A 25,192-nucleotide genomic window follows, 5' to 3' on the forward strand; every position below is an offset into this window, starting at 1 on the left:
AAGTATCTTTACAAAAAGGCAATCTTTGACTTTCTACAGAGGGATTCCTTAACAAACACCTTCAGGAACTAAACCTCTAAATGGCAACCTCCTAAAACGTGTTTGAAAGCAGCTATAAATCAGTAACCTTGCAAGGGTAGTAGTGAGCTGTTATGTTTCAAAGCACGTAACAATAAAATCCAAGAACAACTTGGGAAAAGATTTCATGACCACAGTGAGAACAACAAACAGATCAAGAATTCAATTGTTTCCACTTGTCTTGTGAAGCTGGATAAAGCTTACTGATCAGCAGTCCATCTTTGTATCTCCAACTACCATTTTGAAATTACATTAATATAATCTATTATATGAATATCACCATATTTTGATATTACTATATTCTTAACAGAAATAAAAACAAAATTTACCACTGTCACCTGGGTAGCTAAACCTTCAATACCTAGCAAACAACCTATTAAATAAGAAATAAACAGAAATCATAACATGAGATGTGCATCAGTGGCTAAATTAGTTAATTCAGAGGGAAAAAAATACAGGAAAAGGAGAGAGGTAGGTTTAACTTAAAAAGGGAACATCAACCAAACTTACTTCCTGTTCATGAGATGTCTGATTAATGAATGCATGCTTTGTGAAATTCATCTCTTTAACATCTATCTTCCTAACAACATCATATACTTTTCTGACCTTGAACACCTGACTTCTTGGAGTTTTATTTCCATTGTAGCCCATGTCATTTCCATTACTGGGAGAGGATGGGCCAATGCGAAAGACATGGCAAAATATCCTCACGATCCTTAAGAGACTCTTCATCTGAGCTTCATAATTACTTGACAAGCTGGGGGAAAAAAATGGAATGTTTAAGTTTCCTAGATTAAACAATTTAGTATAATAAGGAGTAAGCAATGTAATGGTAGGGTCTGATACATATGCTGAAAAAAACCCTAAGCTTCAAACCCTAGAAAATTTTAACTTTCATTTCCTGCACCAGCCCCAGAAGTCAAATATAAGCATTATGATTTTGCTAATATGTACAGCTAACTTTAACTATAAGTAAGAATAGCAAATTCCAGATCTTTCAAAATACTTCCTTTTTTTTTTTTTGTATACACTTCTTATGAACCCCTGGGAGGAAATCCAACTTCCTAAGGATCTCAGTGCATGAAGCAAATTGGGATATCCAGATGAAAATGTTTCTCAACCCAGAAAAGACAGCATCCAACAGTAAAAGCCTATTGACTGATCAGTGGCTGCTGCCACAGCCCATGCTCACCAGCTATTATTCCAGATGTCCATTAACTACCTCAACCAGACAAGGGATCAGGATGGTATGGATGCCACTTTTCTACTAAAGAAAAATGTAATCTAAAAGATACTAAACAAAACCACCATGTTATTTATTTATCCAACAAATATACTAAAAGGTTTATGTCTCCGTAATTGAACTAGCAAACACTCAACTCTATACCAAAAAAGTGCAAAATATGAGATATTCATGACTTTATGCACAAGCAGAACATTCTCCACCAAACTCAACTAGGTTTACTTTCTTAAACTCCAAGTAGTAAGAATTCTTCTGTCTTGAATGCATAACAAACTGCAAGAAATTAATTCTTTTTCATCAAAACCTACTAACTTATAAATATTATAGAAGTGAGCACATACTCAATTCTATCTTAAAGTATTTGCATCTTAAAAGCATGCTTCCCAGCCACATCAGTAAACACCAGAAAATTGACATCTTACAGGGTGCTTTAAATATCTCTTGCAATTAATAATCTGTTAACACACAAACCTGAAACTCAGTTAGTTGTAACAGCTAGCATAGCTTTATTATGATCTCATTCACCCAGTGAGTGGAAGACCTATTTGTTTTCAGCACTACATTTTAATGACTGTGAGTTAACTTTTAAAAGCAATGTATTAAGAATTTTACCAAACTACCATACAAAGTACAACTTTCTTGTGACAATTTATATTTTAACCAGGTAAGCAAGCAGTGCTACAGTAGGAATGTTAAGTTTTTAACCAGGTAAAGCAAATCCCCTGACTGGCATCTACCATTCTGTTACCAGAAACTCTCATCACAGCTAAAAACTAGCATTTGTAAAATCTTTGCTTATATAGCAAAATAATCTATGAATAAAAGAAGCTAACTCAAGAAGTTAACTATTGAAAAGAGAGAAAAAATAAAAACTTCTAACATTTCAACTGAGGTTTATCATGTCTCAGCAGCGGTGTTTTCCTGGTGAAATTCTCTGGTCTCCAGGATAAGGACCCACACATGTAGAAAAAACCTAAGAGGGCTTTTAATAGTTTACTGGAACTTCTACTGCCATGTTTGTGAACATTCATCTAGGCCTAACCTGCACCAGCAAGACAAATCATGTCACACGTCAATTATCTTCTTGGAAAAAGAGAATACTTGGTGAAGATAATGCAAAGTGAAACAGGGTCCTTGCTTGTACTCAAGGCAGAAGTCTTCAGGCAGAAGCTTAGTGGCACTCCTGGATACTTGCTAGAAGCATTACAAGAAACAATTTTGGACACTTTTGAACTAAACAAACCCAAAAGCAACAGGGTGTGGGTTAGTGCCCAGGAAACTAATAGAGATTATATTAGTTCAGCCAGGCAAGAGTATCATTATTGGAAGTTTTCATGTACAAAGTACATTTTACACACTTTTGTTGGAAGAAGGAGAGAGCCCAAGCTCAGAGTATTCACCAAGTACTACCTTAATCCTCATTGTGTTTATAAGAAAGCACCTGAGAAATATTTATTGAAGTAGAAATTCACTGCTTCTGCCAGGAAACCAAGCTGTAGAGAAGAGAGATGCAGTTTTTGCAAAACTGCATCTGTGAAACTGTCTTGGAATTGTTTTCTTTTCCTATCACATTTCTGCATCACAAAGTACCAAAGAGAAACTGGCCAGTAAGAGTCCACAGGACACTCCAAGTACTGGCATGTCTAGAAAAGAGCCCTCATCCAATGCAATGCAATCCTTCCATCTTGTCTTCAGCCTCCACCAGCCCACCCATACATAGCAATACAGGAGCACACACAGGCTCAAACTCAGAGACAGTACAGGCACAGAGCTACTGTTTCTACAGCCACACTGAGGGAGCACTGCTCAAATCAAAAGAGCAGTAACAGTAACAAATCAAATCCAAATAACAATCAGTTTAATTTACCTCTGAAGACACTAAAACAGAAGCAAATACTACCTCATATGATGTAATCCAGCTACCACAACTTCCAGTAACATCCCTATACAGAGCAAGTTTGAAACCCTTTCCTGCACTATGGTTTTACACCTTATCACAATTTACTTGTGGGAGCTCTATTAGCTCTAAGGAAGTCTGGAGACAAAAAGGAATGTGTTACAAGTTAAGCTGATACACACTGCAACAGTAGAAATTCTTCAGAAAGTTATCTTTGCAGCAACAAAATTTCATTAATATCTACACACTTTAATCCCTTTAAACCCCAAAGTTTAAAGGGATTCAGACCTTGCCATTAATTCATCAAAGTGAACAGCCACCAGTACAAGATTTATTAATGGTGTAATTAATTTCCTACCATCATCCAGGAGTTCTGACCTGCTATCTACAAGCTCCATTTAAATTTAACATGACTAAAGGGGAAGAAAAAGTATCTAGGAGTAAGAATATACTATTTATTTTTCATCTCACTGATGGGCTCCTCGGATCCCAGCCCAACTTAAAAAAAAGCTTCTCAAGTCATAATCCTCTACAACCTATGCTGACAGGTTTCTCTGATTACAGAACACTCTCAAAGCTCTCTTTGCCAAAATGCCATCTAATGTCAACATGTTAATAAGGAACTTCACTCACGCTATCAGACCCTTGTCTCTTTCAGTAAAGATTTTCTAGTAAAGCATAAAGGTTACACCACAATCTGTTAGCTGTTGAAAACACTAAAATGTTCCAACAAATTGCAGAGGAAGTGTTTTGCATAAACTTAAACAGATGCCACAAAAACTAGGAAAGCATATGAGGTAAAGATGCTTGCCTATGTCATGCATCTCCCCAAGTTACTGCTGCTTGTGCTGCTGAGACAGCACACTGGTAGATGAAATTTTTGATCTCATATATATTAGTAGCTACATAAGGCAACCAGAGCCAGCAAACGTGAGGTGTCTGAAGTAACAAAACTCTCCTCAAGCATACAAAGAAGCATGTAGAAAAGTAAAACTGTGGGAGGGAAGAAAAAGTGAGAAGGGTGAAGACAAAAAAAGATAATGATTTGATAGTTGTCTGAAAAGCTTCCCTTCCTAGGGCTGACATAGCCAAACTAACCAAACAAAAAATACACTTCTCTGCAACTCAAGCTTCTAGACACCAGCAGCTATACATGGACACCAACTTTTTCTCTTGAAGTCTTTGTGAAGATAGTGCTCTAAATAGACATTATCATGTAAATCAGATTTGAGATCCACCTACTCCAGCATGTGCTGAGCATCAGATAGTTTGACTTTAAAACTATTAAGAGGCACTAGTTGTGGGGTAGTTTACCAACCTGTGACCTCACACTTACCTGAGCAATTTGTGACCATTTGTTGTAGCAACTTCAGCAAGACTTGTCAAGATTTTAAGATACTGGCTTTCGCTCTGCTGAGACAAGTGTTCCAGAACTTGCCGCAACTGAAGGATTCAAACAAAAGCAATTGCACTGTGTCAAGGAGCATCATATCAACAATAATTTATCCATTATGTAGAACACTATCACCCAAACATTATAATATTGTATATCTATACTGTACGACCTCTAATCTAGCCTCAATTAACATTTCATTATCATTTACAAGGATTACAAATATGCAAAGGTACACATTCTAGTGTCGATGCATGTACTACAGGGTATTTAACATTACAGAATGTTACAAACACTGAATGCTTAACCCTGTATTATTAATTCATAAGTTATTGCATTTAAAATACAAGTCCTGACTTGTAACACATACCCAGTTTGCTTATGTCATCACTTCCAGATAATATGCACTGGTCATTACCCAAGACTAAACAGAACAGCTCAGACTTGGCCAGAGAAAATTTTCAATATATGATTACATTTTAGCAGTGAAGCAGAACTATACCATGTATTAGCTTATACATATTTTGTATACACTCTCATTAAAATCTTGTTTTTCCACAAAGCTCCACCATTACTCAGACAGATGAATAATTTCTCACTTTTTTCTTCACTTCTACAATAAACAAAAAGTCTTTTTGTTGCATTGTTTTAGTTCTTTCTCTTTCAAATTAAATGATCTATACCATCTCCCCTTACATATAACGTGCACTTTGAGAATTCTCACCTGCATCATTTCACTCTGTAAAACTCAACCCTCTCCAAGTAATTTAAACACTGACTTGAAAATCCTCAGTGTTATAGTGGAAGTAATGGAGTGATAAAGAAAATTAAAATATCAAAAATCTAGCAAACTAAATTAAGTAAATTGGCAGCCAACACCTTACTAAATCTTTTTTTTTTAACAGTCTGTAAGGTTGTTCGCAATAATTTTAAAACAACTAATGTATTAAAAACCCACAGCGAGCTAGATTTATAAGGGGGAAAAGGCATCCCATGCTTCATTTCCCTTACACAATTAAGAAAAAAAAACTCTTTTCCTTGATTTTTCTTTGCTTTAGATTGTACTACCCCACAATGACCAAAGAAACAAGGTGTAAGAGAACCATTAAAAAAGGAACAGAGCAGTTTCATCTACAGAAATAATAATCAAATGAAATTGTGGCTGCAATCTTTTTGTAGCTACAATCTTGTACTCTAATTGTACAAGGCAACTTTATACAGATGAGTGCTCATACCACAGACTTTTAAGTTAGATGATTCAGCCTCAAGACACATCCTAGAATGGATGCCTGCAGATAATGACTAAATGAAGGAAAATACGCCCTGTTACACAAAGTAACTGTATATATAGGATGCTCTAGGAATGTTCTACCAATACCTTTGTATTGAAGCTTGCAATGTCTGCTCTTTAAACTTTACTAAATGTGCAAATTTAGAACACTAAATGAAAACAGATCCTACATTTAATTCCAAATTCCTGTGTTTAAAATTAAGTGAAGACTGCCCATTTTTCATGAGGAAAGAAAGATACCTAGTGGTCAGCTACTGTGGTACTGACAGCCACTTATATTAAGCACTAAGCTCTCCACCACACACAGAGATCCCTGGCTATACCACACAGAATCCCGTATTACCATGTTTTCCCGCAGATCTTCATTCTGTGTCATTTGAATTATTGTCTGGAAAAGTCGAGGATGGTACTGTATTAAGACTTCACAAGTCTCTCCATAACCACCCTAAGAAAACATTTTAATTAAAAGAAACATTAGAATTGAGAGTTAGATTATTACAGGCAATAACATCTATTAAGTATAACAAATTTTTTTTAATGCTGGAGAAAGTCTATTCTAAAATAATTTGAAATTCAAAAATGTAGCAAAGTTAGGTATCCCAAAATGTTTGGGAGAAGACAGAATCAATTTTTTTCATTATACTGGCTCACATATACCCACTCCCATTTTTCTATTTTTTGAAACATTTTCCTACTTACCAAACCAAAGGTACTGTTGAACAGCACTTCAGCCTACAATCACCAGAGATTAAAAACAGTGCAATATTTCACTTCTCTTCCTCCTGCTGATATCTACTTAATTACATCCAGCATCTAATTCTCCAAAACAAACATTTTCTAGAGGTTCATATGACACATATCTGACTTGTTACAGGAAGAAATAGGATAAATCCATGAAAGGGGTTATTTAACTTTAAAATCAATACACAAGTATGATTCCACTTATGCCGTAGACTAACTTCACACCCTTCTGAGAAAAAATGTTTTCTGGAAAGAACAGAACTTGATTTTTTGGTTTATTTATATCAAATCTTATTTAACATAGGTGCAATTTTAAGCAGACACCTAACACCTGAATATGCATGAACTTCTCTGGGAAGATGACCATAAAACATATCAACTGCTGCAACTCCAGGGGCTCCTCTCTGAATGACAGTTGACATTACCTCAGTGAAAACCATACATTAAAAAGATTAATTTAATAGCTTCTGGTAGCAAGAAACTAAGTACTAAAAATAAACCCACCCAGAATCTGTAAAAATTAATTAAAGTCACATCTTCAAGATCAAGGTAATGATCTTGGAAGGGTTGGCAAGAAGTGTATGAATCGATAATTTCAGTCTTCTGAAAACATGTAATGACTTTGAAAAACAAACCTTTAAGCACAGAATAAAACCCTCAATGTAAAAACAAAATATTTTTGTTTTCTCCATTCTTACTTGGCATCATGAACTTGTATACTGTGCAATCTCAAACACAGTAAGATCACCACTACAAAACAAACACCAGGTGTCACCACTCACACTTAAAAAAAGTTAAGAGAAGTTTTATGTGTTAAAAAGGTGCCCTAGGGATTGCAAAACTGGAGACTGAAGCAGAAACTCAAAACATTAATTATAAAAAATAGTAACTCTACCATTAAGCACACACCGGTATAGAATCACAGAATAATTTAGGTTGGAAAATACCTTTAAGATCATCAAGGCCAAACATCAGCCTAGCAGCACCCCTATGTATGCCACTAAACCACATCCTCAAGTGCCATATCCACCATTTTTTTAAACACTTCGGAGTGGAGACCACCACTTCCCTGGACAGTCTTCTCCAATGCTTTACAGCCCTTTCCACGAAGAAATTATTCCTAATATCCAATCTAAACCTCTTCTGCCATATACTGTCTTACAGGTCTGTGGCTGCAGAATACATTGAAACTGATCAGACTCTGTGTGGCTTTATGTAACAATAAGTCATTCTCCCGTAAGAAGGAAAAAAAAAAAAATCTGAGTTTCACAATCAAGTCAGCAGTGAGATAGTATAGTGATCTGGCACTTCTCAGTGAGCAGAGCTGAGGACTTACTTGGTTTCTTATATGCAAAAAGAAATACTGTAAGTAACCTAACTGGATGAAGGTCTTCCACAGATAGTCTATGAAATAAAGCTTTCAGAGTTCAACATTCCAAAAATATCCCACAGGTACTGGAGACAGCACTCTTGCACATACATACAACTATTTTTGGTGCAGGTCTCAGGCACATGAGGACACCTCAGAAATTAAATAACTTGAGGTTGAAATAATCAGAAAATACATTAAAAAAATAGAACATTTCAACTTTATCCTGACAAACTAATGACACACATAGAGGTAAGTGTGATGTCCACTCACTCCAGTGAATTAGTTCTTTCAGCTTTCAGTTCAGTTTTCTAGTCTGATTACTAGCAAAGGTTCAAAGGCTTCCATTCAATTATGTTATATACACACTGACCTTCAACTGATCTGACAGAAAAAAGTGGAAGTGTTCACAAATGAAAAAAAGTCCCTTTAGCAAGCAGTACAAGCAGTACTTGGTATCAACCAAGACAGACAGTTTGCAGCTGGAAATGCCGTCTTAGTTAAAAATACATAATTATTTTGTTCCTCATCCAGATATAGAAATATCTTTGAAAAGTAAGAGCCATCATCATGCAAGTTTTGTTTGTTTTTAATAGCAACATCTCCTGAAAAGAAAATCTATTATTTGAGATTTTTAAAAAAAATCACTCCTTTCTGCATGCCTTTACTTCTTACTTGTTAACAGGTAAGCACCTAAATTGTGTTCTACCATTATAACAAGGATTCCAAAACTTTCTAGTCAAATGGAGTTCTTTCTCAGAATTCTTGCATCTGACTTATGTAAAGGGTAGAAATTATGAACCTGCCTGTAGAATCAATTTCATTATTAAAAAACTACATTTTGCACTTGTTTTGCCAAAGGACTACCATCTTTCAAAGGCCTTAAGAATAAAAAAAGGTAATAATGATCAGGTGACACTGTAGTAAGTCACAGAAATTCACAGAAAAAGTGTTGCTAACTTAATACCTGTACACAGAGATCCAGTGGAGTAACACCGTTCTTGTCTGGTAAATATTTGGCTCCTCTCATCAAAAGAATTTGTGCAGTGTCTCTCTGACCATGGCTATTTAAAAGAGAAGAATGACAGTTAATACAGCATTTATGATCTGAATCATAAATCTGTCTTTATTGCATCTAACAAACAAAACCAACACAGGCTAGAAGAAAATAGTTACTGCAAAAGAGCAGTGCAAAATTCAGGCTATTTATGAAGTCAGAGTCACTCTCATCGTTCAGAAATGATTCATCTTAGCCTTGCCTCAAATATTTATGAGCTGCATTTCCTGTAAAAAGAGAGCTCTTTCTCAATTTACATCCTAATTTACTTCACAGAGGAAGCTATCTTTGCCAAGTGCTTTGCTCACTTCTACCATATTTGGGGAAAAAACAATCTAATAGTGCTTTAATCATCAATAAAATATTAGCAAGATATTTTTATTGACAATTTTTTTTTGTACAAGAGATAACTACATCACTCAAATGGCTCTAATTTCTATACATAAATGTCTTGCATAGCCTCTAGAAGAGATGAGTTTTACTTTTGCATTCAAAGTCTATTCACTAATCTGCTTATAGGTAGTACAGGACCTTTTGTTCCCCCCACGTTAAAATTTCCCAACATGCCAGTATTGCCTAGAAAATAGAAAAACCAACTATTTATACGTCTTAACACTTTCCCAAATCCTTTCTCCTGAAAAAAATGAGAAACTGAGTACCAGTGATCAGAGGTTTACTTCATTAAAACCACATGGAACAATTACTTCAATATTGCCTTCACCAGCATTAAGTGCATATACTGCCAAACATAGAGAAGCATCTAAAGGCTGAAATGAAAGACTGATAAAAAAGACATAGCAATTAAGATGCAAGCTTTTTCAGTGACGTTTTATTCCTCAAGCTAGTTTGCAGTACACCCTTTACACCAATGGATATGAGTATTTGGCATCCTGGAATATACAAAAGGCTGCCTGCATCCTCAGCCTGATAGGTGCAGCCTGTCAGTTCAGAAAGGGCACACGTAAAGTGATAACTAACAGCTGAGGGGCAAGAGGTAGCTTCACTCATCTCTCAATAACTCAGAGATGAGTTTTCCTCAGTCCTGTCCTTCCAGCCCAGGAAGCCAATAGGTTAATCTAATGTCCCAGACTTTGTCCCAATGCAAACAAACATTAAAGGTCAGAAAGAAGCTCAGACTAATGGCCTACTTTCTGCATCTTCACTGTAATTCTCTAGACTAAGTGCACAACCCAACACATTGACAAAACAGGTGCTCTGGACTCAGACTTTGAATACTGATACCCTTCCTGCAGCTACCACCTGCCACTGCTACCACATCCTGCCCTCCCTGTCATCAGGAACTTACAACCCTTCTTTCCAGGTTTGCTGTAGTACACACCCTGTTCATTCTATTCTGCCAGATGCCCCAGTTGGTAATTTCTAAATAATATGACTCCTATACTTGCCACATTCCCTTCTTGTGAAAAACTTCCAAGCCAAGACAAGCTGCTTACTTCTTTTAAAGTGTGTACCAATACCAGTCCCTAAATCAAGGACCAAGGCTAGCAGCTATTTATTCTCCACCTTCCTTCTTCTTAACTACCACAAGTCAACATACACAAGTCTACACTCCAGAGACCACAGCTCCCAGAATGTAACTCTTAGCAGACCAGCTGTCAGTCCATTTCTCCTTTCGCTTATAGAAAGTTAATCTTATGTGAACTATTTAACCTGTAATCAAAGCACAGGGATTGCAAAAACTGTAAACGTTTTAACAAATTGTAAATGTTCTAACAAACTAATACTCTAATTAAAACAAAAGATCATTTATCATATGTGATTAATTTTGAAATATAACTATGGAGAAAAAATAATTGATCAAAGCAACAATGTAATTTTAATTCAATATTGTAATTTTGACACCTATAAGCACATTTCATGTATACTGTAATACCATACTGTACATTAAGGAATAGCCAAACTTACCTTATAAAAGGCTCTGGTTTTAGCATGCTAAGAATAATCTAATCTGGCAGAATTCATTTTTTCAGAAAAGGGTTCACCAGTCATCAATTTATGACTCATGCTAGAACATGTACAGGTATGTGTTTAACATGCCTGTTAGAAAGAGGTACATAAGCCTGCAGTAATAACCGGAGTATTTAGATAAGACACTGAACTACACTCAAAAATGAGACATGATTAAAGACCAGTCAGCTTTTATATTTCCTATATTTTGTAATTTCTAATCAGTTATGGCAAAAGGGGGAAAAAAAATTCACTTTTAGGCCGGTATTCAAAAGTTAAAAGTATATAACCTGCAAGCAAAATAAAGTGGAGTTGCCCCAGAAACGTTTGGCCTGTTTATGTCTGCACCGCTGTCCAGCAAGCACTGCACCGTCTGCAAGAGAACAAAACCATCCTCAGAAAAAGAGCAATGGAAAACCCTACTGGCTTAGAAAGATTTAATGCACGTGTAAAATACAAAAACACGGAGCAGACTCTCAAACAACTTTTGTTACATTTCACTCACAAAAATTTGCTACATTTATATGTAACAGTTTTTCAGAATTTTGCCTTCCAAAATCCAGCACTGACAAGGACAACAGGAAGGATCTAGGTAGAATTACAGTTTCTTCTTTTTAGCAGTAAATAGTTCTGGTGGCAATCTGTATAACTCTATAGGGCTCTAATGCAGCTCAAGTAAAGCATCCAGACTAATACTCTGAATATAAATAGTCAGCCCTGACACAAGTCCAGGCATAAAAATTATTCATACAGATCAATAATGAAAGAGTTTATTTGAACTTGTTTATTTCTAGAGTTAAATTGTAACTGACTCAACTCTGTTTTCATTTTTCATTCACAGTGAATTAATATTTCAGATTTCAAAATCACATAATAGCTTGCACAATTATGAATTAAACATATCCTGAAAAATAAGGCAAAAACATTTTCAAACATTTAACATTACATATAAACTTGATATTAACAAGCCAATAATAGCACTACAGAAAAGCTGAACAGTATACAGTAAGTCATCTCAACTCCCATAGGCACTGAGATCAATCAGCTCCACAAGAATAAATAAGTTGCTCCCATGGAAGTGCATGCACTCAATACAAAGACACACAACAGCATTCTTCACACTTGTAGCCATTACCATGTGCATTACTACTCTGAAGCTCACAAAAAAATGCAACGACTTTGAGGCATTACCAAGTTCTTCACAAATCAATTGTGTTCATACAGTTTAGAAACTTACTGTCTTGTGTCCATTTTGACAAGCTACATGAAGGGCTGTCTGTCCCATGGCATCTTCAACATCTACATTACTGACGTGCTGAACGAGATCATGAAGCAATTCTGTTCGTCCATTGACAGCCAACCAATGAATCTAAGCACAAAATTATGATACATGTGTCCTTTAGCAATGATATATATGTATATATATATCCCATAAAAATTATTTTAAACCTGGCTGTATTATTGTCAACGCCTTCAAAAGAGAAGCTTTGCATAATATTAGAAGAAGCTTTGAACAATACAATAATATGCTTAGGTATTTTGATCAGATCTTGTGATTCTTGATGGCACTGGACACGCAATAGTTTGGTTTTACATGTAAGATGGCAAAAGCTTAAAAACCAAGAATCTCCAAATTCTTCATTTATTTTATGAACGTCGTGATAATTAATAGCACTTACTGCAGTCAAGCCTTCATTATTACAAATGTTGACATCTGCACTGTATTCCAGCAGCTTGCTCATGCATTTTTTCTGGCTGTAAGCAAAAGAATACATTAAAATTCAGTCAGGAAAAATCACTTACAAAGACTAAATATCTTCTTAGAGCTCCACTAACTCTAATTTATCATTGTTTTAAGCATAACAGGTGGTTCCAATTTATAAGGAGTACAGTACAGAGCATGTGAGAGAAGTGATCTTCACAGACAGTGCAAGGGTAGCAAACAACAACATAGGGCTAAAATCAAAGCTGGTTTTGTGGAAAGTGCAAAAGCACTTAATCACTACTCTAACAGTTTCAGCTCTGCATGAACCACCCTTTCAAGACAAAAAGGCAGAGTTCAGCTAATAGAAGTCCATGAAGTTCACCACTGCCTGTACATGTCAGTGGACATGTTTATAGTACACCACTAAATCATTACTTAATGAGACAGTCATTGTAAAACTATGCAAATCTTTGTTAAGTACAAGTACTTTCTTAATAAAAGTAGAGGTATTTTTTCCTAATTCATGTTTTGTTTGGTTTTTTTAGCACTTTTAATGCTCTAAGTGCTTCACCTTTACAAATTTATTTTGGTTTTCCATTTTGCTTGGTACCTTTCACACCTTTCTTATACCTCATTTCCATATAACTGTCTTCTCAGTGTATTTATGCATTTCATCATACACCACTTGCCTGCTTCTTTCCTCTCCTACAAATAGACCTCACACAAACCCAGAAGCCACTAAACACTGCCACCACCTCACCTGAGTACCAGCTGTGATACAATTCAGTTATTGTATCACACACATGTCCTAAAAAGAAAAAAGACAACATTACCTTCACAGCTGCATGTTTTCACATACTACAATTCCAGAAGTAGGATCTTAAAAAGGTACTTGCTCGCTGGTTTGGAGCTCTTTCTCTGCCTCTCTCCTAACATTGTGCAGGCCAACTTTGTTTCCTTTTCTTGCAAAAAAAATTTCTTAGAGACACTGTCTCAGAAAAATCAGAAGTCTCTGATCCCCTCCAAAACCTTTTCTTGCTCAGCTAACTGAAAAGTGAATGTATCCCTCCTTCAATTACTGTTGTAAGAATCATTATGCCTCCAATTAACGGAAAACACTAAAATGACTGCTACTGGATTGGTATTTCAGACATGACTTACTATTTATAAAATATTATTCTGTGAATACGCAAAGTAAGGATTTTAACCTCCATGTTCTCAATTTTCAAAAGTGAAAACCAAAGGCGTTTTTTTAACTATGCAAAAATATTACAGAACATGCAACTCAAGTGTATTATGCAAAAAAATTTTAAGAGTTTAAGGATTTTAAAAGCTTACCCATTCCTTGCTGCTAAATGGAGAGGAGTACATCCTGAGATGTCCTGATAGTTTGGATTTGCTCCTTTTTTTAATAATAGAACAAGGCATTCAACTGATCCACAGCTAAGAAGAAAATAAGAAAGGGGAAAATTGTTACAAGGATATTTACAAATCGGTATTGGCATAAAGACAAAAGCAATATCATGTACAGATCACACTCACTAGAACACCTTTACATAAAATTGTTTTACACCCTCATAGTTCAGGCTACACAAAGCTAAAGGAAAGTCACTTAATGCAGCAAGAAATGACCAAATATAACTGGTAGCAATGAATAGATGCCAGCCTTTCCTGTGATTTTAATTACTTTAAAACACAACACTGAGTCTTTAGGACTGTTAATTCTTTAAACTATAAACTGTTTTAAAAGTTTTGCTTTCAATTTCCTCTCACCTCCCTCATCCCTAATCTATTAACAGGACTGAATTTTCCATGAAAGATTTTGGGGTTTGTCAAGCTTCTGTGTCTAGAAGTTATGTTTAGAAGTTTGAATATCAGGAAAATTCTAAAACTTGTACAAATATTTATTTGCTAGTACAAATATGTGTCTGCTATCAATTATGAACCTCTAATAAAGAGCTGAACTCTTTACTTTACATAATATAGCAGCTCTTCATGACAACCAATGTTACTAAGAGGACAGAAACTCTGCATAACATATTTATCTTGCTCCTGAACTCTTTTAGGAGGATGAGCTGTTGAAAAGATAAACAGAATACTTTTGTATCTGTTGTGACCAGCTAATCCATTTTTACAAATCTTTCCAACATCAGAACTGCTACACAATAACCCAAAGAAAATGAAGGGTAACAATATGTTGCAAAACCAGCAGTTTGATGACCGCTTTGCGACCCAGTAACTAAGTCAAGATAAAAGACAATCCAGAAACTAAATGTATCACAACTTCTTGTATCTTTAGAATCAGAAAGCACAGTGTATTTTCAAATATACTTCTAAAGTGTATGCTAAAAATTTACTTGCATTTTTGTAAGTACTTCCTTAAGTAAATTTTATATAAGCGCTTGTAATTCTCTGATTAAATAGTTGGGAAACAGCTATTTCTAATAGTCTGTTTAAGAAGCTGGAATTTCCACCTTTATTGTGACCAAATACTGCTATATATATGCAATACTACTACTACTACCTTTTTTTTTTTTGCACTTTTTTAACTGTTTAAATGTAAGAACTTTCAAGATATTTAAAAGGGCAGATAATTACAGAGCATTAATTCATCAGTTTAAAGTTTAGTTTCCTGAAAGGTCATGTCAAAAACTATCTGGTTAATTTCTATGTATATGATGGTCACCTGTCTGTTTCTTGGCAGAGTTACATATAAAATAGAGTCATCCCCATTGAAGAGCTACACAAACGATAAATAAAGTAGATCAAAATTTGCAATGAAGCCCTCTATCTAGGTTACAAAACTTATTAGAAGCGAGCTCCTGAGTTATATTCCCTTCAGTTATGTTCATATGAAGCACTTTGGAACAGCTGCTTCCCAACAAATATCCAAAAGCTTCCCACTGTTTTAGAATACCTCAAAAACAATCAGCACCTGCAAATCAGAGTTCTCTACCTCTACAAAGGCAAGAGTAACCCAGCTATACAGGACGCACATCATGGCTGCATTTTTTTAAAAGATTTGAGATTTCACAGAAAGGTAAAAAAGTATCTAGCCAGACTTCCTTCACTGGAATTTGGAAAGCCATTTGATACCATGTGTAAAATCTGTCCTCTTCATGAGGCAGGCACATTACTAGGAAGAACAAACAAGATACAAAAAGTGTCAAAACAAAATGTTAACTGACACTACAGAGTTTTCCAGCTTACATTGGTGCCTTAGATTTGTGGCAATATTTTCATTGTTAACTTCTGGACTGGACTCAAGTAAGTCTTACTTTGCTGCAATATGAAGCAAACTTCTCTTCACACGTCCAAAGGCATAATTCACATCAAATTTTGAATTTGACAGCAGCTCTGAGACAGACCTGCAAACAGAAAAATAATTTTTTAATTTTAAAAATAGCTCACAGTATCCAAGCAAAGTTTATACTCTAAACTGCACACAAGTACTTTATTTCTTACTTAATCACTATTTCTTTTCCCTCCAACTAATTACTAAGAGATCACACAGGGTTTTTTGCTGATTAACAATACTTTTCCATTTCTTACTGCACATAAAAAATGAACTGTGACACTGGGAAATTGTTCCAAATGCAAACCCGTAAGAATTAAACCAAACAACCAAATCACTTCTTTAGAAATACAACAAACAAGCACTTCAACAGCTTTGGTTTAAACAAAATATAGATTTCCATTTCCCCCCTTATCACAATCACCCCAACCACATATCCAACAGTTTTTCCAAACATAGGCAAAGTTCAGAGGGAAGACTGGTATGTGAAATCATGATGATGAAGTAGAAGGATACAAGATCAGGATAAAAAATTTAAATAGGACCTTTCCACTTCCAGTAATGGGCTGATCACATAATTTAAAACTCTTGCATGCGATCTCAAAGTACTATATAGCAGAACAAATGTTTATCCTGGCTGGAAAAGCAGCCTTCTCTTTCAGTCTCCTTCCCTACAAAATTCATGTCAAGGAAGCACCACTTAGCTGGCATTATACAGCCTCCAGATTCCAAACACTTTGAGGACGACTCAGTAAGTGAAACTAAGGAATACATCTGAGGAATTCCAGAAGCCTCAGTCTCATTGTCCAACTCTTATTCCATGTCTTTCTGAGAAGTCTAATGAGGCTAAGAGCTTCCATGTCATCCATAAATACATAAATAGTCAGAACTAAGAGACAGCTACAAAACAACACTTTTGTTCTCATCCTAGGACAAATTTTCCTATGTGCTTCAACAGAACAAATCCCAGTTCTGGGATATGACATAAATCAAAACAGGTAAAGGTGTGCTGGGATGCACACAGTCAGTGATTAAATTAGAAGAACACAACTCAGCAATTCAGCAGTAAACTTCTGAGAGTCTTGAGGAGCTTTAGGAGCTATGAATTCAGCAAACAGGCTGGGTTTTTCAGACCTTATTAAAAAAAAAAAAAGTAAATTTAAAGAAGCTCTCACCTGTGCTGGTCAGCCATAACCATCGGCATCAGTGTATAGACAGCAGTTTCATTATCTGGGAAGAAATTTAATTACTTTGTTACCATAAAGGTATCTTTTATGGAAAATAAATGTATCTAGCAACATTTATTTACATTTTCAAGTGTCCACTTGAAATAGATAATTTTTTTACACAGATTCTACACACACAAAGTTTCATTATAAAGAAAAAGCCACCACACTTAGATAAAAGAGAATTCACTGAATTGCAATACATGAAATCTCAAGGTGGCATTTTTCTTATACAAAGTCAACTTCTTTAAATTGACAATTCTGTTAATTAAATCAAACTTCTTAAGAGATGTTCATTAAAAAACCCAAAAAAAAAAACATTTAACTATTTAATTTTAAAAAGAAGGAAGTTTCCTGTCTTCCAAGGTGACTTCCATAGTCCTGAGACTATAATTTTGTAGTAGTGACTTTTTAAAATTACTTCATAACCACTCAATTTTGTCTCTATACTTGAATACCTGGGTGCAATAAGTTTCATTTTACTTTTTAATCTCTAATCAGTTTCATATTTCACACTCTAAGGCAGTCAAAAAAGGCCAGAACACAAAGATTCATGTCAGTGGTGGGAACACACTGACATTCAGCACACAGACTGTGTCATCACTACTGCTGCAAATGCCAGCACACTGCATGGGTGTAGTGAGCCTGTTTGGTCATTTACAGACTTCCTGAAGTAAAATACTCTTTTTAGAAGATTAATTTGACAAAACTTAAAATATTTTAACATATAACAATTATAAATATTACTAATGTGCATTAAGTTTTTTCTATTAAAGAAAATTATGGAAAATTAATTATAATTTTCCTTTCAATAAGCTACCTATTTTTGAGAGTACAATCCCCACAGATTGTTCATGTAGATACCAGCTTACGACAGGAGGGGCTATGCTTCCTGAGAACCCAGGAATATGGTTTGAGGATATAGAAATACAGGACTGTTCTCAAAAAAATTTTATTTTCAAGTTTTTCCTCATCACCTTCATTGATCCAAAATTACAAAGCAACCAGAACAGGAAGAACTAAAACAAGCACAGCATCTCATGTCTTTTACATACCATGCCTCTAACATTCACTACTTCACTAGGTAGGCAAGGTGACATTTAGTGCATACTAAATAAAGATTCTTCAGAACTATGAAGTGGAATCCAAGAAATTATCATGCTGTAGCTATGCTGTTTGTTGTTGTTACTGTTCTACAGTGCTCCAAGGTTACTGCTGCTATCAGCTGTTTGAAGTTGTGTGTCCCTAGCTAACAAAAGAAAGCAACAATGCTTCTTTCTAACAATCTATTATTGCCTTTGAACGCTGGACAGGGATAAGTCAAATTCAAATCACATTTCATCAGCTATAAAAATTTTAAAACAAATATTTTAAAAATTAACATTGGTCATAGTAAACACATGGTGCAAGAGACACAAGACTCCGAAAACACCAAATTATGATTAAACATTGCAGAGAGTCACCAGCCATCACCAAGCTCTAAAGTCTGAACTCTCTACAAATTGTTCCTTATGGCAGAGTTCTGTGAGCATCAGATACTCCATTTCCAACACACATCCCTAGAATTTGACTGTTGGGGGAAGAAAAAGCTGGGAGAGAGGGGATACAGAGAGAAAGAATCCTGAAACAAAATTAAATACATGCTAAATAAATATCAACTGTGAAAAATATTTGAACACTTTTTCAAAATCTATCCATGATTAGCTCCCAGTATAAACAAACTAAAAAAAAAAATCTCAAGCTCTGTTTCAAAAAGCTCTGGACAGGAAGATAAAGCCTTCCAAATAAAACAAAAAAGCCAAACTTAAGAACATCAACTAAATTTAAACATTGCATCCTTAGATATTTCCACAATCAGGCCCTATACAAGACACCAAAAAAGGTGACAAAAACTTTTAAATATATCAACACACTTAACTGAAATGCTTAATATTGATTCCAACTATATTTAACTATATTGCAAGTGCAGTGATCTAGAAAATGTCAAGTTAAATACAAGTGTAGCTGGGCCATAACAGGCATTTATGGCACAGTTACAAAACAAAGCCTTTTGCTATTCTATTAGCAGAAATTATGCTGTGGAGCACATGCAGATTTTCCCAGAGTTTTTCTGTAAGAAGTAATTAAGAGGGTGTGGGACTAAGGAGCTTTTATGCTTATTTCTGGTTATTATTTTCTCTAGTCATAAAAAAGAATTCCAGCTGACACAAACTACATGACAGCAGGTAGAGAAAAAGCATTATACACCTCATGGACTCACCAAACTTATTTTCTTGCTTTCCAAATCTTGATTATATAAAGACAAAAAAAAGGCACACCAAATACAGTGTCACAGCTTTGGGCTGCAAGACCTAGGTTTCAGGCACTGAACCTTAAGAGTAGCACCCAGAAATTTGTGTCAAGCTCTCAAGTGTCCAGAAAACAACGGCTGAAGGATACTTTGGGAGAGTGATTTAAAAAAAAAGTTCTACTTGCAAGCTCAGGGTATTCACTGGCACTGGACTCAGGTATTAAGACTTGCTTTAAGGAAAAAACACTCGAAATTCATCATGTAGAATCCTTCCTTGGCAAGATACACTGACTACTTTATTTCCTCAGAGATAGTGTTGTGAAGTTGGCAGAGATCACAATCTTAAAGAAGTGTCAGCACTGTGCACATAATACCCCAGTGGCTATGGCACATGCAATGGAAGTTTAATGCTTCCATTTATTGGGATTTATTGCCTTCTTCAGCATAATTTCCTGTGAGAGAACCATGACTCTCACTTTAAGGATGGAGGGGTAAACTATGTATCTTTCAAACTGAATGTCAAATTAAAGTTACTCAAATACAGTGGGGGTAAAGAGGGGGGAGTCATAATTCAAGAGACCAGACACAGCACACAACAAGCCACCAAACTACACATTATCCCAGAGCAGTGTGGAATATTCCAAGCTGATCCTGTCAGTACATGTTTGGAACAACACACTACAAGCCAAACCTGCTTCTCAAGAAGAGCTTGGGCAGACCTGCACGAACCTAAGGGACACCAAGGTCAAGAAAGAAGATACCTAACGAGCTAAGGAAGACCCAAAGTTGGATGGCCATTGAACAGAGACCTTCATGCAATGCAGTTTGAGACCTCCGTGTGTTAAGCCCATTTATCTCCTTATATCAGTCCCACTGATTTTTTTCATGAAATTCCTAAGGAATGCATAGAACTCGCACTCCTTCTGCACTAGAGGATGATAGAAGCACTTGTTCCAAAGGTCTCAGTGCTTGCACTTGCACTACAGGATGATGGAAGTACTTGTTCCAAAGGTCTCAAGGCTTGCACTTGCACTGCCATTCCATAGACACAACTACCTATGAAGTATAAGATAAAAATGCCCAAGATGTGAGGAAAACAGATGAAATTCAGAATCAATTTGCCTGCATTAATACTGAAGTAAATTTAAAGCAGCTCCAACTGACACAGGTTGTGCAAAGTGTTATTCATATTAGCATCTTCAATTAGTTCAACTGGCGCTACTCCATTATTTCTCTAAGTCTAAGCTTAAGTTAATAGTATTACATCAATTTTCACTGCTGCCATTCAAAGGCTTACAAGCAGCAGCAAAATCTGCCTGAAACTTGCCTGTCAAGTGAAATTTACAAGCAACTGCACTGCAAGGCACTGGAACTGTGACAGGTGACAAGAAGTGAAGGCTGTAGTAGCACAGTTCAGGAGGACACCAGGAAGTCCAAACAGGGAATGCACAGAGAAAACAGAATATTACTCCCTGTCCTCCACCACTGGAGATGAAAGCTGGCAGATCGGCAGCCAAAGACTCATCCATAAAAGTAAACACTGAAGAAAGCACAGCGACAGCACATGACTCACAAGAAGAGAAATTTTGCATATCCAAGAGTTTTCCAGTTAGTCCTCCCAAAAACTGGACCCGGCTGACCCAAACCACTTGCCGTAAGAGCCTGAAGCTCTTTTTTCAAACCCATCCTGATATGGGGGACCAGCACCCATGTGAAGTGATTTAGAGCCAAAAAAAAAAATCGGCTGTGACGCGTGACAGTGACTTACAACACCTTTTCAATTCAGCACCACCAAAAACAAAACCAAAAAAAAAAAAAAAAAAAAAAAGAAACAAGAAACAAGGACTTTTCACTTTTCATCACTACTCTGCCATCGACGAGGCACCTGGCGAAGGAAGGATTCAGACGGGAATACGGCGGGTGTCCGGCACCCCGGCCCCGCTCTCCCGGGCTCCGGGCGCAGCAGCCGGCAGGGATCCCGGAGAGGCAGCGGGGGAAGGAAGGGGACGCCGCTGTTGCTGTCAGCACCACAGACAAGCAGAGCCTGTCAGAGGCGGAGAGAGGAAGCCCGTTCCCATCTCCCAGCCGCCTCAACGCATCCCCGCCGGCCCGGCCGCGGAGGCCGCCTGGACCCACCGCTATGTCAGGGCCCCGCTCCTACCGTCCGGCAGCTCCACGGTGCGGGCGCGGCGCAGGGACCTGGTCAGCCGGTTGAGCTGCTCCATGGCTCTCTCCATCCTCGGAGCGCGCAGCCCGGAGCCGCGGACACCCCCGGCCGCCGCCGCCGCCCTCACTCAGCCCATCGCGGCGCTGGCGGCGCCCAGGCCGCCCAGGCCGCCGCCACCCCGGCGTGCTGCGCGCATGCGCGGGGCGGAGCTGGGGCGGCGGCGAGCTCCCTCAGTTTGCTTTTCGCCAAGGAAGGAAAGGGGTGTGGGCGGTGAATTTTCGAATCTCGTGGAAAATGGATGTTTAAACGTCTGCTTGTTACAAATAAAAATAAAAATGTGATGCCTTCTGAAGCCGCCCCTGCCAGGTAATCCTGCCCTTGCGGGCTCATTTCCCCGGCAGCACGGAAGGGAATGGGGCTGCAAACGCACCTAAGCGGGACAGAATCACAGAACCGATCAGGTTGGAAAAGACCTCTGAAATAATCGCGTCCAGCCTGTGACTGAGCACCACCATCTCAACTAGACCGTGACACCAAGTGCGACACCCAGTCTTTTTTTAAACACCTCTAGGGATGGTGATTCCACCACCTCCTTGGGCAGCCCATTCCAATACCTCATCACCCTTTTTGTAAGAAACTTTTTCCTAATGTCCAGCCTAAACGTCCCCTGGTGAAGCTTAACACTATGTCCTCTTGTCCTGTCTCTGGCTGCCTGGGAGAAGAGACCAACCCCACATGGCTACACCCTCCTTTCAGGCGGTAAGGTCAGACCTGAGCCTCCTTTTCTCCAGGCTAAACAATCCCAGCTCCATCAGCTGCTCCTCACAGGACCTGTGCTCCAGACCCTTCACTGCCCTTCTAGTGACAGCACAAAAACGATACACACTTGAAATGGGCAAGGAAACAACTACAGGTGTGAGCCTGTCAACTCATTTCTTCCTCTAGGACAATAATACATGTTGTCAAGCGTGAAGGAGAATTCGGTGTTGGGTATTTTGGCTTTAATGATGCCTCAGGTGTTGATGCAATCTTGGCAAACCAGAGGAGCATGGGCTACGTAACAATGCTGTAAAGTGAGAATGAAAAAATTATGTAAAAATTGAATGCAAAGAAAACATACCCCAACAAGATTTTATTCATGGTCGACTTCCAAATGCAGGAAGGTGTATGGGGCTCCACAGGGATCTGTAGAGATCTGGTTCTGTGTAATGCTTTCATTGTTTCATTCTCTAAAATGTTCCAATGACTCTGACTGGGAAAAATGAAGAAAAGCTATCTAAGATTTGAAAAAGGTTCAGAAAGGACAACAAGAACAATCAAGAGTCGTGGGATAGTTTAAATTGGAATAGACTTTTAAAGGTCACCCATTCCAACCTCTCTGCAATGAACAGGGACATCTTCAACTAGATCAAAGCACTGTCCAACCTGACTTTACACGCTTGCAGGTCTATGGCATCCACCTCTCTGGGCAACCTGTTCCAGCATTTCACTATTCTCATTGTAAAAATCATTTTTCTTATATCTAATCTAAATCAACCCTCCTTCAATTTAAAACCATGACCCCTTGTTCTATTGCAAAAGGCCCTGTAAATTGGATTCCGTGTAAGTGAGAGCTGACTTGGACTCTGCTATCTGGAAAAAAACACTGTACAGGACAAAGTAGAAGTGGAAAAATAATGAATGTCATGAAGATATGACCTGGGGAAAAAAATTAATTTAATTTATTACCAATCAAATCAGAGTAGGTTAATGAGAAACAAAAACTAAATTTTAAAAAACACCTTCCTCCCCCCATAACTCCCTTCTTCCTCAACTTCATGCCTAAATTCTCCACAAGCAGCATAGGGGGGACAGTAAATGAGAGCTGTGGTAAGTTCATCATACACTTTCTATGCTGTTCCTTCTTCCCCAGAAGGAGGACATCTCCAGTGTGGAGTCGTTCCCATAGAAGTCAATCCTCCACAAACTTCTCCAACATACATTCCTTCCACAGGCTGCAGTTCTTCATAAACTACTCCAGCATGAGTCACTTCCATGGAGTGCAGGCCTTCAGGAGCAGGCTGCTCCAGTGAGTGTCCCCACAGGGTCACAACTCCTGCCAGCAAATCTGCTGCAGCACAGGCTCCTCTCTGCACAGGGCCTTAGAGAACTATTTCCTTTTATTACAAGTTTCATGGGGCTGAGGTTAAAGTCAATTCCAATTTCTAAATGTTCTCACTTGTGTAGAGGATTGAGTGACCACTTGAGGTCCATTTCCTTTTCTGTGAGAATGATTCAAGACACGCCTAATATTAGGACTACAATATGTATGAACTGTTCATAGAAACCAAAGAAGAGGAAAGTGAGGAAACTGGAGAATGTATGCTTTTTTCCAAATTAATATCTTTTGGAACTCTCTCTAAGTACAGTAATATCCTTTCAGTGCAACACTGCCACAAAACATATTTGGTGGCGTCTTTTAAAAGCACCAAAATAATGGGCTGAAACAAAAACATTAGGAGTATGCAATCAGTCACAAAATATTATAATTTTGTGTGTATTTAGCTTCTAATGCAGTGCTAAACACAAAGTGTATTCAGGATGCATCCTCAAAAGTTAAAGGATTGATACAACAGTATAAAATCCTTAGTAAATTTTTGTTTTAAATATAGAATGTTTTACTGTGATCTGTAATCAGCAGGGAGGAAATGCTATTAGTGGACAGTGAAGAGATAATTCAAGTTCTTACTCTTACTTAGCCAGCCTCGCTTCATCTCATTGTGGTTTAAATTCTTCTTAGTTCTTCTTGGGACAGAGAGTGGATAAAATCTTGGTGGTTATTATCTTCCATACGGTCACAAACTGCTCAGAAAAGAAGGGAATGAGCATACATACTGACTCATTTCCTTAGCAATAATCTGCACAGTCTCCCAACCTTAAACACAAGGTCTTCCTTGACCTAAATACGGGTTCTTCTACTCTCTATCTCCAGGGGTCTTTGTGGTTTAGCCACAGCCAGCAGCTCAGCCCCTCCCAGTCACTCATTTACTCCCTCCCGGTGGGATGGGGAAGAGAATTGGAAGGGTAAAAATGAGAAACTCATGGGTTGAGACAAAGACAATTTAAAAGGTAAAACAAAATCTGCACACACAATCAAAGCAGAACAAGGAATTTGTTCTCCGCTTCCCATGGGCAGGCAGGTGTTCAGCCATGCCAAGGGAAACTGGGCTCTACCAAGTGTAGTGATGACTTGGGAAGATAAACACCATCACTCCAAACATCCCTGCCTTCTGTCCCTCCATTTTTGACCCTATTTCAGGTTTTCTTGCACAAACGCATTATATATGCCAAGACATTCCCAAACAGCTAGGACATATGGATGGGCATTTGCAGCTTTGTAGCCTTATTCTTTCCACTACAGCATGAAGAAGTCTACAATGTTCAATAACTGCTTTAATTGGTGACTGTGTAAAACTTCAGGAAAGGAAAATCC

At 37.5% G+C, this 25,192-nt stretch overlaps 1 protein-coding gene across 5 annotated transcripts in view; it reads right to left on the reverse strand.

The window, feature by feature from the left end:
• HACE1 (HECT domain and ankyrin repeat containing E3 ubiquitin protein ligase 1) overlaps nucleotides 1-21,912 on the reverse strand; it is a 45,989-nt gene extending 24,077 nt beyond the window's left edge. Inside the window, exons 1-11 of one of the 5 annotated variants that reach the window (XM_064412801.1) lie at nucleotides 21,715-21,911; nucleotides 17,213-17,267; nucleotides 16,021-16,110; nucleotides 14,081-14,185; nucleotides 12,717-12,792; nucleotides 12,275-12,406; nucleotides 11,328-11,410; nucleotides 8,980-9,076; nucleotides 6,246-6,347; nucleotides 4,555-4,661; nucleotides 589-835 (exon numbers count right to left, since the gene is read on the reverse strand). In XM_064412801.1, the coding sequence (XP_064268871.1) occupies nucleotides 589-835; nucleotides 4,555-4,661; nucleotides 6,246-6,347; nucleotides 8,980-9,076; nucleotides 11,328-11,410; nucleotides 12,275-12,406; nucleotides 12,717-12,792; nucleotides 14,081-14,185; nucleotides 16,021-16,110; nucleotides 17,213-17,267; nucleotides 21,715-21,790 (1,170 nt within the window). In that variant the 5' untranslated portion in view covers nucleotides 21,791-21,911. The other 4 variants (XM_064412802.1, XM_064412803.1, XM_064412804.1 and 1 more) reach the window with 4 other exon arrangements.
• Nucleotides 21,913-25,192: the final 3,280 nt, after the last annotated feature.

Source organism: Passer domesticus, chromosome 3 (genome assembly GCF_036417665.1).
Source record: "Passer domesticus isolate bPasDom1 chromosome 3, bPasDom1.hap1, whole genome shotgun sequence".
NCBI classification, from domain to species: Eukaryota; Metazoa; Chordata; class Aves; order Passeriformes; family Passeridae; genus Passer; species Passer domesticus.